We start from the raw sequence: 15,527 nt of genomic DNA, 5'->3' as shown, positions 1-15,527 counted from the left end.
CCCCTACTACTGCTTCCACGATGGGTACTCAGGATTTTTCAGATCCCTATCCACCCAGATGATCAGGAGAAGACCACCTTTACATGTCCATACGGCACTTTCGCATATCGCAGGATGTCCTTTGGACTTTGTAATGCTCCTGCGATGTTTCAGAGATGTATGATGTCCATCTTCACTGACATGATTGAGGATTTCATGGAGGTCTTTATGGATGATTTCTCAGTTTACGGATCATCTTTTAAGGACTATCTGGATAATCTCTGCAAAGTTCTGGCTCGCTGTGAAGAGAAGCACTTGGTCCTTAACTGGGAAAAGTGTCATTTTATGGTCAGAGATGGGATTGTGCTTGGGCACAAGGTTTCTGCAGCTGGCATCGAAGTGGATCGCGCGAAGATTGACGTCATGACAAGCTTGCCACCACCTGATTCTGCGAAATCGGTTAGAAGCTTTCTGGGTCATGCAGGGTTCTATCGTCGCTTCATCAAAGACTTCACCAAGATTGCACGTCCTCTCACTGCTTTACTATGCAAGGATGCTAAGTTTGAGTTTACAGATGAGTGCCTTGCTGCGTTCGAACAGATCAAACACGCTTTGATAAACGCCCTATAGTGTCAGCCTCCTGACTGGAATTTGCCTTTTGAGGTGATGTGTGATGCCAGTGATTTTGCTGTTGGTGCTGTTCTAGGACAGAAGAAGGACAAAAAGCTTCATGCAGTCTACTATGCCAGTCGAACTCTGGATGATGCTTAAAAGAATTATGCTACCACTGAGAAGGAGCTGTTGGCTGTGGTCTTTGCTTTTGAGAAACTTCGACCATACCTTGTGGGATCGAAGGTGATTGTGCACATAGACCATTCTGCACTCAAATACTTGATGCAGAAGAAGGATGCAAAGCCAAGATTACTGCGATGGATGTTACTTCTTCAAGAGTTCGATATTGAGGTCAAGGACAAGAAGGGTGTTGAGAATGGTGTTGCAGATCATCTCTCACGCATAAGGGTTGAAGACGACGTGCCCATAGACGATTTCCTGCCAGAAGAGAATGTATACTATGTGGAAACTGGGTTTCAGAGCAGATTTGACGAAGAATTGCAGGTTTTTCGAATTGGAGAAACGTTAGTGTCGAGCGACACCACCACTAGTGTTGCGCGACACCTTGCTCAGCCGAACACAGAGACTTCTCAAATTCGAAGTAGACTTCTTGAGATCAGTTCAGCTGCTGTATCTGCCACCCAACGTCCTTGGTATGCTGATATTGCCAATTATCTCGCTGCAGAGGCTGAGCCTGAGAACTTTAAAGGGTATGCGAAGAAGAAGTTCCTGAGAGAGCTGCGAAGATACCACTGGAATGAGCCATATCTGTACAAGCACTGTTCTGATGGAATTTACAGAAGATGCATTGCAGAGTCAGAAGTTCCAGAGGTGCTGTTTCATTTTCATGGATCGGAATATGCTGGACACTTTGCGACATTCAAAACAGTGTCTAAGGTTCTTCAAGCAGGCTTTTGGTGGCCTACAATGTTTCGCGACGCACATGCTTTCATCTCGCACTGCGATGCTTGTCAGAGGAGAGGAAAGATAAGCAAAAGACATGAGATGCCACAGAATTTCATCCTTGAGGTTGGGGTATTTGATTGCTGGGGTATCGATTTCATGGGTCCTTTTCCCTCTTCTTATGGGAATAAGTACATCCTGGTTGCTGTTGATTATGTTTCAAAGTGGGTCGAAGCCATTGCCAGTCTCACCAACGATTCTTCAGTGGTTCTTAAGATGTTCAAAACCATCATCTTTCCTCGATTTGGAGTGCCTAGAATTGTTATAAGTGATGGTGGTTCTCACTTTATTAACAAGATTTTCGAGAAACTCCTCAGGAAACATGGAGTTCATCATCGAGTTGCAACTCCTTATCACCCTCAGACGAGTGGACAGGTCGAAGTCTCAAATCGTCAGATTAAGAAGATCCTGGAGAAGACAGTGGGTAAAACTCGAAAGGATTGGGCTGCGAATTTGGACGATGCACTCTGGACGTACAGGACAGCGTTCAAAACACCTCTAGGCACCACACCTTTCCACATGCTCTATGGAAAGCCCTGTCACCTTCCAGTGGATATCGAACACAAGGCAGCCTGGGTAATAAAGCTGATGAATTTCGACATCAAGTCTGCTGCAGAAAGGAGACTGATACAGCTGAACGAGTTGGACGAAATCAGACACCATGCCTATGAGAATTCGAAACTGTACAAGGAGAGGACCAAGGCGTATCACGATGCAAAAATCCTCTCCAGGCAATTCGAACCGAATGATCAGGTACTTCTGTATAACTCTCGTTTGCAATTGTTTCCTGGTAAACTTCGTTCTCGATGGTCAGGTCCTTTCATAGTCAAAGAGGTTCGCCCCTATGGTGCCATCGTCCTCCTCACACCAGATGGCAACAGGGAGTTCACAGTGAATGGACAAAGGGTGAAGCACTACTGGACCAAAGCTGAGATTCCAGATGGACACATCGTTCCTCTGGACGGTGCACCTCCTGCTTGAATCACCATCAAGTCAAGCTAATGACTTTAAACAAGCGCTTGGTGGAAGGCAATCCACTGGTGAGTCTGTAAATAAGTCTTTTGTTTCAGTGATTTTCGTTTTTCTTTTCGTGTTTTAGGTGAAACAGGGCTGGTGTCGAGCGACACCATACTCGGTGTCGAGCGACACCATACTCGGTGTCGCTTGTCACTTGTTCTATTAAAAAAAAAAAAAAAATTAGGACCAAGCTTAACCGGAATTCCAGAACCGGAGTGGAATCGGGAGCAGATCGGGCACGAGGAAATACCATTCACACTTTGCAAGTGTTGCTCGCCACTCACAAACAGGTAAGTTCCCTTTTTCCCACTTTTATTTAAAACCCTCACCCTCACACCCTTTTCTCCCTTCCTCCTCGCCGCACTCGACACTTTCACCATACCCACCCTCACCAAAACCCAAAATTACTCAAATCTTCACCGATTTGAGTGATTCCACAGCCTAACCTCATCAGATTTTCACCATCTATCTGTTTCTCCCATCGATTTGCCGTTCAAACAAGGTACACAACTCGAATCTCCACTTTTTCGATTTCGGTACCTCAGGTATGTTTGTCGAAACTGCTCTTTTTGGGTTGATGCTCTGCTCGATTTTGAATATGGCGATCCACTTAGGGCAGATTTCGACCACCCCCACGCGCTTTAAACGGTTCATTTGTCTAGATTTGAGAAATTCATTCTTCATGCCAACTTTACTTCAAAAAACAAATTTCGGGTGTGAAGTTTGTTTTGGATTTAGGGAGATTTCTGAATGCATGTGTAGCTGGAATCATTGCTGTTGCTCACTAGGCTTGCTGGAGTAAATCAATTGTGCTATCCACATTCGCTGACTTGGGACTCTTTTCTTTTGTTGGTTTGCTCTGTTTCTTCTTTTGTAGATGCCTCCACGCAAGCGCGAATGCAGGGACGCCGCCTCCAGTTCGCAACCTCCAGTCGAAGTGCCTTCAAACTAGGGGACCATGTCGAAGTTTTGGATGGTGACTTGTGGCAACGTGTGATCATCAGTGCGGTACTCGCACGATCTCGCTACATGTCAAATTCCACGACTCCCAGGAGTTGCAGGTGTTCCCGACATCCCATCTTCGCCCTGCTGCACCACCACGAACCTCCGCCTCACCTCCACCATCGCCTCCTGCAATCCCTGACTCACCTGACATGAGGATTAGGCGCCCTTGGCCTAAACGGGAGAATCTGCGCATTCCAACACGCAGGATCTGGGACGAGCCACCTCGAGCTGTTGCTGAGAGCATTGAGTGTCTACACAGGCCGATTTCAGATGACTGGGATGATTACGACACTTTCTTCTACAACGCCTGGCTGAATGTGAAGCTACTCCCCACCAGGTTTCTGGACATTCTGGATATGAGGCGTTTAGGTTTGGATTCTGAGCTCCTGCGTTTATTGGCGAAGCTTGGATTGGGATCTATGGCTACCAGACCCTACGATTTGTTTCCCGACCTTGTTCGTCAGTTCCTAGCCTCTGTTCGCATCTACTACACCAACAAACATGCTCCGAACGCGCAGGAGGGCACTCTGACTTTCATGATCTGTGGAGTTCGTTACAGGCTTCCTTTTTGCGACCTGTGTACCATATATGGGTTTCGCAAGGACCTCCCGAGAGGTAGCCTTCCTACTCAGATGTTCGATGTGCAGGATTTCTGGTCCCATTTTGGGAATGGACGCTACGATTCGAAGACTACGTCCCAGACCGACGTGCGCCACCCTGTTCTGCGATGCCTCCTCCGTGTCCTAGGCAACACCATTCAGTGCAAGTCGACTCCGGCTAAGATGCGTCTCTCGGAGTTGGCTCTTCTCTATGTTGCCATTGGTGATTTGACAGATAGTGAGCATTACCGGAGTTCTGCGCACGCTACTGATGTCAACATGGGAGCTGTTTTCGTTCATCACTTGGTTTCTTTGCAAGCCAAGCCTTTTTCTGGAGCAGGTACGACGCAGCGGACTGAGTCTGTAGGTAGCTTACTGACCCCTATCTTCCAGCATTTTAGGATCAGCACGGAAAACAGCACAGCGCCATCGTCACGACTCGCCGTGCTATTGATTTGGATCACCTGCGCCATGCCTCTTGGATCAACCACAACCATCAGTGGTCTTTTTGCACTGCAGCTGGTTCTTTCCGAATTCAGCTCCCTGATCGTGCACACACTGACATAGGCACCGAATGCGCTGCGCTTCGTTTTGTGCCAGAGAGGAGAGTCGTGATCACTGTGTCTCGCGGTTCTTCTTCCAGAGCTCGTGCTTCCACTTCCGAGGACGACCAGATACCTCGCTCCGCAGACACTTCAGTACCTCTCCCTGATCTTCCCACTGAGCCAGAGGTTCCCATGGAGGCTGCTTCTTTCCAGCGGTATGTCATCCAGAGTTTTCAGAGCATCTGGAGCGCCATCGCTACTCTCTCTCGCTGTGGATGTGTTCGCACTACTCGCCCACGATCTCGCTCACCCACACCCTCTGGTGATGACACTGCTACTAGTGATGAGGACTAGTTCCTCCGTCATTCTGGTTCTGTTTTTCTCTTTTCTTTTCTTTTCGTTTATCTGAGTATGTTGTGTCCGCTACACTTGTTGTGAGACTTTGTTGGATTTATGCTTTTATGGGTTGTATTGTTACTGCTAACTTCTTTCTAAGTGATCTTACAGTGCTAACCTAGATGATTCTCTGTCCTGTTTGGTGGACTCTTGTGTCTCTAATCGCGACGATTGCTCTCTGCACTGTGGTGTCGCGCGACACCATCATTGGTATCGCTCGTCACCACCCTCGCACTTTCGACCTAAGCTTGTTTTCATCTGAATCTGAGTTGTGTGCTGGTCGACCTAACTGAGTAGTAAGATATTCTAACCCATTGCATTCCTCCTTCTGACTTTCTCTTTTGTCACCAACTTCGGATTTGATCACACTGGAGACAGTGTTATTCAAGTCTGGGGGAGGTAGTTGCTGACATTGTGTCTGTTTTTCTTAAGAGTCAGTTGTGTCAAAACGTTTTTGAGTCAAAACCTGTTGGAGATTATGATGCTTTTCCTGGAATTATTGTGCTGACCTTTCATCTAAGTGACCACTGCTGCAGATTCAGTCTAGATCCAACTAATGAAAAATCCAAAGGCTGACCAGTTGACTAGAGGCGTCCATGTTTCCAACAGAATCCACTAACCTGAGCTAAGTTCTGAACTTCACTTTTAACTCGTTGATGTGACTAATGCCTTAGAGCTTGATTCCTCGTTCGTACTTGATCAATGAAAGCCTGTGTGAAATTTAATGTTGATGTTTCTCTCCCTGTGACGAGCTAAGAAGAAGAAAAAGAAAGAAAAGGGCGAAAAGATTGAGATGATTTTCGCTTAGGAGTGAAGGGCTAGGAATGTATCCAATGATCCCATTATTTCACTTCTAAGTTGGAATGATCACACGGAAGGAAGTGAGGGGTAGGAAAGTTTCCCACGACCCCATTATTCTCTGAAAACCTTTGATACAAGGTAAGGGGACAACTCGGGGACTCGATGGCAAACACCATCAGTACTCACAGCTTTATTCTTATCGAGTATATGCCATAAAAAAGGAGAAAAGAAAAAGATGATGAATGTGCGAAAAGAACAATTCTGGGGGAGAGAAAAATATCAAAGTTTGTATGGCTGATTTGTTTGAGTACAGTACGGGAAAGAATCTAGAAGGTTCTTGGCATCTGAATCATCAGTGCGATCCAGCGATGAGGGTTTATGGACAATGTTGTGAAATTTTGGACTTAATCTGGGAAGCTGTGAATGTCTGCGGAGAAGTACATGGTGGTTCGATTTGGAGTGATGAAGCAGTAGTTGAGTTGCAGGGTGATTGGTCAAAAGCGATGTTCCAATGAAAGGTTGAGTCTCTGCGTTTTCAAACCTCTTTCTCTTATTTGGTGTTCTGTTTGCTTGAGGGCAAGCAAATGCTAAGTCTGGGGGAGTTGATATATCATGGTTTTTATGGTTTTTAACCATGGTATATGTCTTATTTATAGAGTCTTTTTAGTGTCTTTCGAGTCTTTTGGAGTCTTTTCAGGTCATAGGTACGTTTGGAGCTTAACTGGAGACTTTGGAGGACTTTGGAGCTTAATCAGGATCAAATTCGTCAAGTATGGATTTTGTGCCTTAGTGTCGCTCGACACCATGGAGAGTGACGCTCGACACTTGTCAGAGAAATAAGGACAAAGCGATTTTGTTTCCTATTTGAAGAAGGAGTTGGGCCCAAACATTTTCAAGGAAGCCCAAGACGTGTCTTAGAGATATATATAGGATTTTTATTCCCTTTTTACGATGACCTTAGATTTTTGGAGAGAGAGATACTCTGAGTTTTCGGCTTTTGCGATTTCTGAGCTTGGGGAGACAAGTCTGAACTCTGTTCGTTTAGAGAGAAGATTTCGAACCCCTCTATCTATTTCGATTTAATCTATTATTTTCTATTCATCATGTTTGTTGTTTCAATAACCATGTCTGAGTAGATCACCTGTTAGGTTTAGGGTTTAATTAGGGTTTTCTCTGAATGTTCGATTAACTTGCTAGTTAGGGTTCATATCTATTTGTTCTTCATCTTAGGTTGTTCTTAAAGCTAATTCTAGATTGATCACCTAGAACTTAGATCTTAGGTTGCTTAATTGACACGGAAGTGTAATTGAATAACTGGAAAGAACCTAGGTGAGCAAAGTAGCTATTCGCACAGGAATTTGGTTTAGTTTCTTTGTGAACATATCGAACTTGTGCATTAAGGCTGGTTTAAATCTGTAGGATTTGCAAAGGAATTTGGGATTCTAGGATTTTAACTTAGATAATTCTCACAACGGAAGTTGGTTAATTATAATTTTGTGTTTCGAGTTCAAGAACCGAGCTTAATAACTGAACCCTGATTAGTTAAGTTGATCTGCATTCATTGATCTCCTGAAAACGCCCTAGACCTAATCCTTATCACATCGAATTTACAAACCGTTTTCTTTGCTGCTTTATTTATTTATGTCGCATTGCTATTTGTTTCGCGTACTTCGGCTTAGTGTAACTCCATCTACATAAGGTTTATTGAGTGATCTCTAGCCTCTGTGTCGACCCCTAGATACTACAACTGCACATCTGTGCTCTTGCAGAGTAGCTTAGGAATTAAACTTTGAGCAGATCACACACTTACTCCGATTATTCTTTATTTGTTTACAACAAAAATGGCATGTTTCTTCGTATTCTGGTGTATGTCGACAACATCATCATATCTGGCAACTCTCCTGAAACCATTAAAACATTCAAGAACTATCTTTCCACATGGTTCCACATGAAAGATCTAGGATTTGCCAAGTATTTCCTCGATTTGGAAATTGCACGGAGGCTTTGGGTATATATCTTTGTCAGCGGAAATACGCTTTAGACATTATCGCAGAAGCAGGTCTTCTTGGATGTAAACCGATGGGATCCCCTATCGATCAGAATCACACTCTTGGCCGAGCTCTAGGTGCTCTACTCGCAGATCCGGAAACATATAGGCGCTTAGTAGACGCCTTATATACCTGGGTGCTACACGACCGAACCTCTCATATTCGATTCACATTTTATCACAGTTCATGCAAGCTCCTCGTGTAGATCATTGGCATGCTGCCTTGAAGGTTGTACGCTATTTAAAAGGGACAGCAGGTCAAGGTATTCTCCTCTGGGCAGATACACCTCTTCATGTACGTGGTTGGTGCGATTCAAATTGGGTGGGTTGTCCTTTAACTCGTCGATCACTTACTGCATGGTTCATTCAACTTGGTGATTCTCCGATTTCTTGGAAAATACGTAAGCAAGATATTGTTGCAAGTTCCTCTACAAAAGCCGAATATCGCGCGATGGCTTATCTTACTTCGGAGTTGAAATACATTAAAGCTTTACTTCTCGAGCTTGGTGTTTCGCATGATGATCTGATGTCCATGATGTGTGATAGTAAACCTTCCATTCACATCAGCGTGAATCCTGTTTTCATGAACGAACTAAAAATGTTGAAGTTGACTGTCATTTTGTTCGCAATGATATCGTCAAAGGGACTGTTAAACCATTTCACGTTTCGACAAAAGACCAACTGGCTGACATTCTTACGAAAGCTTTGGGCAAGAGAGAGTTTGATGCATTTTTTCTCAAGTTGGGCATTCGGAACTTACACGTTCCAACTTGAGGGAGGGTATTAGGAAGAGATAACTACGTATCTCCTAGAATTAGGAAAATATCCATTTGTATCCAAAATCACTTTGTTCCACATCATGAATTATGTTTCTTAGACACATATCTTTTTGTATATAAACACAATATTGTGCAAAAAGTTTGTCAGATTTCTAACCTATAATTTGGTTCGTAAACGTCACGACAACAATACCTCAAGATTTTGTAGATACGGCAAACTTTGTTGTTGTTTTGGTATCCTAGAGCAAACTTAGAGTAACCTGTGTAACTATTTTTGTGTTGGATCCACCTGGTCTCCCCCAAACAAGGATTCCAAACCACAAATCTATAGTCTTTGGTGGTGCATAACAACAAACCATCGCAATGAGACACTTTGCCTATATGGACTTCTTCTAGATAAGGATGGGAATCTCTTAGGCTAAGTGAGCCCTTAAACGCTATAGATGGAGGAGCTACGTTGAGATAGACGCTCATTGGAAAAACTCGATATTCCTTCAATATGAGAAGCTGAGACTTCTTTGCAGCTTTACAAAGGTGCTTCTTGGCGAATCTTTGGTCTTTGAGTAAAGCGTTCCATCTTTTGCAAGTAGATTGTCGTCCTTTCAAAGACGTGGTTGAAACCTTGGAGAGTATTTCCTCTAACAAATCCTGAGGAACATCCGACATCATCTTTTCTCTTGTAATCTCTCCCAAGGAAGAGAAAACGAACCAAGCTCTTTAAAAGAAATTAGGGTTTTATCTTTTCTGTTCTTTCTCTGTACGTTTGCTCTGAACCAATCTTGTATTATACATACAGACATCCGCTCCAAAATACTATTTCCTTTTCATATGTGGATTCTATACTAATTTTACTTTATTTTTTTCATTCCTTCAATTCAACTTCGTAAATGTAAATAAATAATCTAATTTGCCTACAAAAATAAAAGAAAAGAAATGTCTTAATCATATTTCATCAAGACTGGAAGATCCTAGTAACGATTGTATATACTCTGCATCCTCAACTTCAATTAAAAATAAACAAATTATAGAAGGAACAAAAAGAAAGATGAAGAAAAGAAAAAAAGAAAAAAAGAAAAAAACTCAGATCCTTATCGTTGGAGTGAGTCTACAAGTGATGAGAAATTCTGTCATATTTTTCCTAACTTCCTGAGCGTAGCTTTCTTAGAGAAGCGCGTCTACGAGATCTTTCTTTTCCATCTGTAAAACTCAAAGTGTTGTGTTACCAAAACCATCAAGCACATGTTTCATGCAAAAAGTGTAGTGATCATGCAAGCAATAAGCACTTACCTCTTGTCAATCTTCCAGATGCAAGTAAAGCTTCTTCGGCCATTCCTTTCCACTGTTCTGCGCACGAGTAATTAACTCCCATTCCTACACTGAGTCCTCTTAACAGAACTACAGTGCGTAGAACAGAGAACAGTTCCTCTGGAAATGCCTTTGAACAAAGAACACAATTACAGGTAGAACAAACAACTTTTTTACTTGGTGACTATTCATTGTCTTCTCACCTCAACGGCTATCTTCTTAATCGAAGAGTCATCTGCGAAAGGTTGCAAAACTGTCTGACCAGCTGGCATCTTTGTATCGAAAAGGGTTTGTGCTAACACAAGAAGCTCTTGCTGCTCATTCTCACACTTGGCCACTGTGTGTAAACCAAGTTCCCTGAACATCCACAACCGCAATAGTTATTGAGTTTCATGCTACACTAATTCGACCAACTGATTTTGACTATTCCAGCCGAAGAACTTTGTAGGGACAAGGAACTATCACAATCTTGGACATAAAAATCACTTGCTAACATAAATTTCCACCATGCCTAGCTTCAAAACAGTTCCGACTTCCGACATACCAAAGTATTCAATTTTAAGTACTTTGGTGGAATCATATGGTTTCACCTTTTATGTCCTGGTTATTATTGAAACATCTATCTCAAAAGGAAAACATTTGCTAACGAGAATATTGGCTTTGAGCCACGAAGCTGATGATATGTTTGAGCAAAATCAACAATCAAGATCACAAAGTTACTTCAGTAGCGTAGGGAAGGTATTGATAAGTTTTGAGTTACCTAAAGCTCTGCGATACTCGTGAAGCATTGTTATCAGCCATGTCAATGACCAAATTCGCATAACCAAGTCTCAAGTTGTCAGGGAGTTCCTTTACTTGACCATAGTCCAACAATGCAACCTGATGACGGGAAACAATACAACGACTCAGACTATATAGACAGGAAGGCTTTGCCAATAGATCACACCAAGCAAATTAAGGAACTACTAAACAAAAACTACAAGGGAAATACGACTTGCCTCTGGACCTTTACAAATCAAGATATTTCCGGGATGTGGATCCGCATGAAAGAAACCACTTTTCAGTATCATTTGGCCATATGCACGGGATAAACTGTTGAGTATATTGCTGTGGCAAGAAGAAAACAATATAATTCAGTATATTTCTAAATGCAAGCCAATATAAAATGTTGGTTTCTAGAGGATAATAGTTATCAAGACTATCGGCCAAAGAACTAAGGCACTATACTCTCTAAAGATGATGTAGGAGCTTACTGCTTTGCTGCCTCTGCAATCTTACCATGAGGATTGATTCCTCTTCTAGCCATCTCATCACCAAGGCTCAGGATTGGAATCCCATCAATGTATTCCATAACCAGAACCCTCCTGCACGAATTTTGATTGTTCGTATGGTAAGTACTTGATAATCAACTGAAGCAAAAATGAACAAATCTTAGTTAGATTGAGATTCGAGTACGCCAATAAATGACAGAGGACCCATGAGTTCTTGTAAAATGATAGGGAGAGTTCCAAGAATAACCAAATCAGGTATATGATTTCCGAAAGTAAGAACAATTACTTAGTCACCATATCTCGCAGAACCCTTGGAACCACAACAGGAAACCTTTTGTTGTTCTCATAAAGAAAATGCCGAATTCTTTCCATTGCATTGGCCTCCCTTTTGAAGTCAAATTCATAACCAATCTTGAAAAAAAAACGCATAGAGATGTTGTGACTTGGACAAAAAGACGAAGTCTTATTAGCTATCTAACAAAGAACCGGACTGATAAATACCTGTTTCTCCATTTCCTTTGTTATAGAGTGCAGGTCAAACTTGATATCTGTTCTTTGCATGTATAAGGCAAATAGTTGCATGTTTCTTATATCTGTCATCATCAATCTTTCGATGCCAGGATGTTGAACCTAAACACGTGGTATCAAAGTTAGAATCTAAATAAAAAAAGCTGGAAACTTTTAGTTGTCCCATGATTATGCTCACCTTTACAACAACATTCATCTTGTCACCCTTTACTCTCGCTTTGTGAACCTAATAAGAGAAACCAAAGGATATGTATCACAGACATAGATTCTCATAACTTATTTCTTATAAAAACTAATAGCACGGTCATTGTGTTCTGACTCCCATTTACAGCGAAACCATCACAGGAAAAAATCAATAAATCACAAGGTTGGGACATAAATTAACAATGCTATACTCTAATTCTGAATTTTCAAGCATCAATGGTAATACCGAAGAGATTCTCAGCAAGAAGAATACTTATCATCCTCTCTCCTTAATGTCACACTCAAAAACTATCTTCTTTTTGGTGTTTGCTCTTTTACAACATATATGGTTCCATAATTGGTCCATCACCATCAAGCTTCCAAATTCCAGTCATTTACTCTCTCTCAACTAAGCTTATTTAATCGAAAGGATTCTAGGAAAACATGTAATACCTGAGCAATAGAAGCGGAGCCAAGAGGCTTTTCATCAAATCTTTCAAAGATTTCACCAATGCTTTTACCTAACTCCTCCTTCAGAACACGTTGAACCGCATCGAATGGCGTTGCAGGAGCTTGATCACACAAAGTGACAAGCTTTCTCACCCACGCAGCTGGGGCCATGTCAGGTTTTGCTAAAAGTTGAGCAATCTAAAAGTTTGCACAATCAGACAAGAGACAATGTACATTCTTCTCAACACAGAAACAAGCATTAAATGCAATAAAGCCAAAATATTAAATTCAAGAACCAATCAATTGATCTACAAGAAGAAGAATCTGACTTGTAATTTTCACCTTAAGGAAGAATCCGCCAAGATCAGAGCACATGAAGTAAATTTTTTCAGCAGCTTGCTCGTGTTGTCTCTCCCACATTTCCTCCCGTCTCTTTGCATCCTTAACCAAACTCACTCGAAGTTGAAACACCTGAATCAAAGCAAAAAACAGAGACGAAAGCCCAATTCATAAATCTTGAGAGATGAAGGAGAAGACTTTAGATTTATGGTAACAAAAATAAGATGAAAAGAAATACCATCGAAGAGAGACCTTGTAACCAGTGTAGACATCGGTAGCTCGAACCCAGAATTGAAATGATCGTTGCCATGGACGAAAGCTCTCGGAGATCTTCCCCTGAATCTCTTTGAAATCGAACCCAGGCATCGTTTTATTAATCTCAATTTGAGGAAATTTCTGGAAGTAGATTACAATCTTAAAGGGAACGTATAAAAAATGGCTGCGAGAGACCACTAGAGAACGATGAAAGCGATCCTGGGAAAGAGGACAGAACAAAGTTGCTAGCTTTCGGCGTTTAGCTACGAGCCTACGACAACGAGTACAACCAATAGTTATCCATCTCAAATTCTCAATTACCGGTTTTAACCAATTGGGGAATACAACTAATTGTCTGGCTGGCCAATTTTTTTTCTGATGATTACTATACTATTTTTATTATTTGTTTGGCGTACTTTTATTTATTTTACAAAATTAATTTAGTATATCCAAAACACTGTTTTCGCTTTTGTTGGAAAAAACCTAATTACGAAAATGCCATTATTTTTTAATGCCACATAAGCAAAAAATAGCGCTGAAAAAATGATAAATCTATTAGACTTTGGTGGTAAACTTAACAAATTTTGGTCAACGCAAAAATTTGGATGGTAGAGTTGTTAGGACGATGGTAAATTTATTTGAGTGTTGATAGATTTATTAAAAATTAGTAGACTTTTCTTGGTAGGCTTTTGACAATGAGTAGATTTATTAAGTTTCGATAGATTTATTGTTATGTATAGCACACTTGACAAATATGTTGGTAGACTTGTTCAGGAAATCGTTGACTTACTCGCATAGTTGACTCTGTAGATTTGTTGACAATGTGGTAGATTTAATTCCTGAATTGGTAGACTTATTTTCTTTGGTGGTAGATTTATGTAACAAAGTTTTCCATAACGTGACGGTAGACTTACTCCTTTAATGGTAGATTATGTTTGAAATTGGTAGAATTATATATAGTTGGTAGATTTTTCACTTTTGTGGTAGATTTGTTTGTTTTGTGGTAGATTTACATTCAAGTAAAAATTTGGTGATTTCCTTCCGTTAAGTGGTAGATTAACTGTTACATGACTTATAAAATGTTGGTAGATTTATTCGTTGGTTTGGTAGATTTTAAATCAATTGGTAGAGTTATTACACGTACGGTAGACTTCTATTGAGCATCATGTGGTAGATTAAATAATTTTGGTATTTACTCAGATAACCTCGATCTGGTAGATTTATATGGTGCTTGATGGTAGACTTGTTTCTATGGTAGAGATATTTACAATGCTTGCGGTAGACTTAGTTAGATTTTTTTGGGTAGACATTTGACTTTTTCGATTGAAATTACTTATTTGTCCTAAATGTATTCTGCAATCTACGAAAAAACCAAAGGTGCAGCAGACTTTTTTTAGGGTGTCGTACGTTAGACTAGTTCTGTACGTATGGTAGACTTGTTCCATGGTTATTTTTGAGTTGGGTTTATTACCATTGACGTTTTCTTTTCACAAGTTTGATGAGATTATGCTGGTAAATTCTGATACGATCAGAGTTGTTTATTGGGACATAGATCACACTGAAAATGGTACATATATCACATTTTTGCATGAGAAGGAGATAATTGATTAAAGGAACACTAATTCTACTTTGAGTGAACATAAAAATAGCGAAATCATCTTAAGAAGCATAAACTTCCATAAAAAAGTTACATAACAACATTTTTTAGTACTTAAGGAACATTAAAAAGGGATATAACAACATTGAAAAGGGAGATGCCAACATTTCTTAGTACTTAAAAGAACATTAGTTCTACTTAAACATTGGGAAAATTACTTCTACTTAAACATAAAGAGAATGACTTCTACTTATCATATATGATATGACAGCAAACACGAACAAAAATGCCAGCATCAAATACCCATCACCTCAGTTGGCGTTTTGCTCCTTGAGCCAACCAACTTCTCCTTGAAGCTGCCTTATCTCTTCTTTCATTTCTGTAATGTCTCCGAGCGAGCCATTGCTTTCCATCGACCTCTCCAATGTCTCGAAACGAGTCTCCAAAAGAGGATCAAAAGCTTGAAGTCTCTCAAGCCTTTGTAAGTTCTTGTTATGCACCTCAAGTCTGTCTTCACCTGTTCCAATTCCTCTGTAATAGCCTTATCCTACCATTTTCAGATATGTTCTCGACTCTCCTACATACATCAGGCCAGTTTAATGAATTTCATTCTAAACCTATCACACTAATTAACAAAAGGGTTTGTTAATAAAAATTATGACAATTTGCGGTCTTTCCGAAGAACTGCTGCTATAGCTGATCAGCATTGTATGTGTCCATAAAGAAATCGAATTCAACACAAATCAAATGGAAAACTATAAGAACTAACGGAGTAGATGATACAATAAGTATACCATAAATACATAAGTCTACCATTGATGAAAAAAAAAAATTAGGGTTTGTAGCTGCCACCGAC

At 40.9% G+C, this 15,527-nt stretch overlaps 2 protein-coding genes across 4 annotated transcripts; both read right to left on the bottom strand.

Annotated features, from left to right (window-relative positions):
• Positions 1–8,454: 8,454 nt before the first annotated feature.
• Positions 8,455–9,409, bottom strand: LOC18018947 (putative F-box only protein 9). The gene is made up of 2 exons (XM_006402070.2): positions 8,937–9,409; positions 8,455–8,539 (listed from the first exon to the last, which is right to left on the bottom strand). The coding sequence occupies exons 1-2, from the start codon at positions 9,407–9,409 to the stop codon at positions 8,455–8,457; spliced, it is 558 nt and encodes a 185-aa protein (XP_006402133.2).
• A 272-nt stretch (positions 9,410–9,681) lies between these two features.
• Positions 9,682–13,330, bottom strand: LOC18018946 (uncharacterized aarF domain-containing protein kinase 1). 3 transcript variants are annotated; one of them, XM_006402069.2, is made up of 12 exons: positions 13,072–13,330; positions 12,823–12,951; positions 12,484–12,678; positions 12,026–12,073; positions 11,821–11,949; positions 11,606–11,730; positions 11,302–11,412; positions 11,047–11,155; positions 10,809–10,927; positions 10,252–10,405; positions 10,031–10,178; positions 9,682–9,940 (listed from the first exon to the last, which is right to left on the bottom strand). In XM_006402069.2, the coding sequence occupies exons 1-12, from the start codon at positions 13,183–13,185 to the stop codon at positions 9,882–9,884; spliced, it is 1,440 nt and encodes a 479-aa protein (XP_006402132.1). In that variant the 5' UTR covers positions 13,186–13,330; the 3' UTR covers positions 9,682–9,881. The 3 variants fall into 3 exon arrangements, with proteins under 3 accessions (XP_006402132.1, XP_024012619.1, XP_024012620.1); XM_024156851.1 differs by having other exon boundaries at positions 13,058–13,327; XM_024156852.1 differs by lacking the exon at positions 13,072–13,330 and having other exon boundaries at positions 12,810–12,951.
• Between the last annotated feature and the right edge of the window lie 2,197 nt (positions 13,331–15,527).

This window comes from Eutrema salsugineum, unplaced genomic scaffold (assembly GCF_000478725.1).
Source record: "Eutrema salsugineum unplaced genomic scaffold, Eutsalg1_0 scaffold_2, whole genome shotgun sequence".
Classification (NCBI taxonomy): domain Eukaryota; kingdom Viridiplantae; phylum Streptophyta; class Magnoliopsida; order Brassicales; family Brassicaceae; genus Eutrema; species Eutrema salsugineum.
The sequence above is the reverse complement of the archived record's forward strand: the minus strand, read 5'-3'. Positions and strand labels throughout refer to the sequence as shown.

What these genes read in the sequence shown, in the direction of transcription:
- LOC18018947 (XM_006402070.2), bottom strand. Translation starts at nt 9,409, where the DNA reads ATGTCGGATGTTCCTCAGGATTTGTTAGAGGAAATACTCTCCAAGGTT. An exon ending in CGTATCTACAAAATCTTGAG is followed by an intron (nt 8,540 to 8,936) that starts GTATTGTTGTCG and finishes TCATGAAAACAG; the next exon opens with GATTCACGCTGATGTGAATG.
- LOC18018946 (XM_006402069.2), bottom strand. Translation starts at nt 13,185, where the DNA reads ATGCCTGGGTTCGATTTCAAAGAGATTCAGGGGAAGATCTCCGAGAGC. An exon ending in CGAGTATCGCAGAGCTTTAG is followed by an intron (nt 10,406 to 10,808) that starts GTAACTCAAAAC and finishes GTGGATGTTCAG; the next exon opens with GGAACTTGGTTTACACACAG. An exon ending in TTAAGAAGATAGCCGTTGAG is followed by an intron (nt 10,179 to 10,251) that starts GTGAGAAGACAA and finishes CTTTGTTCAAAG; the next exon opens with GCATTTCCAGAGGAACTGTT.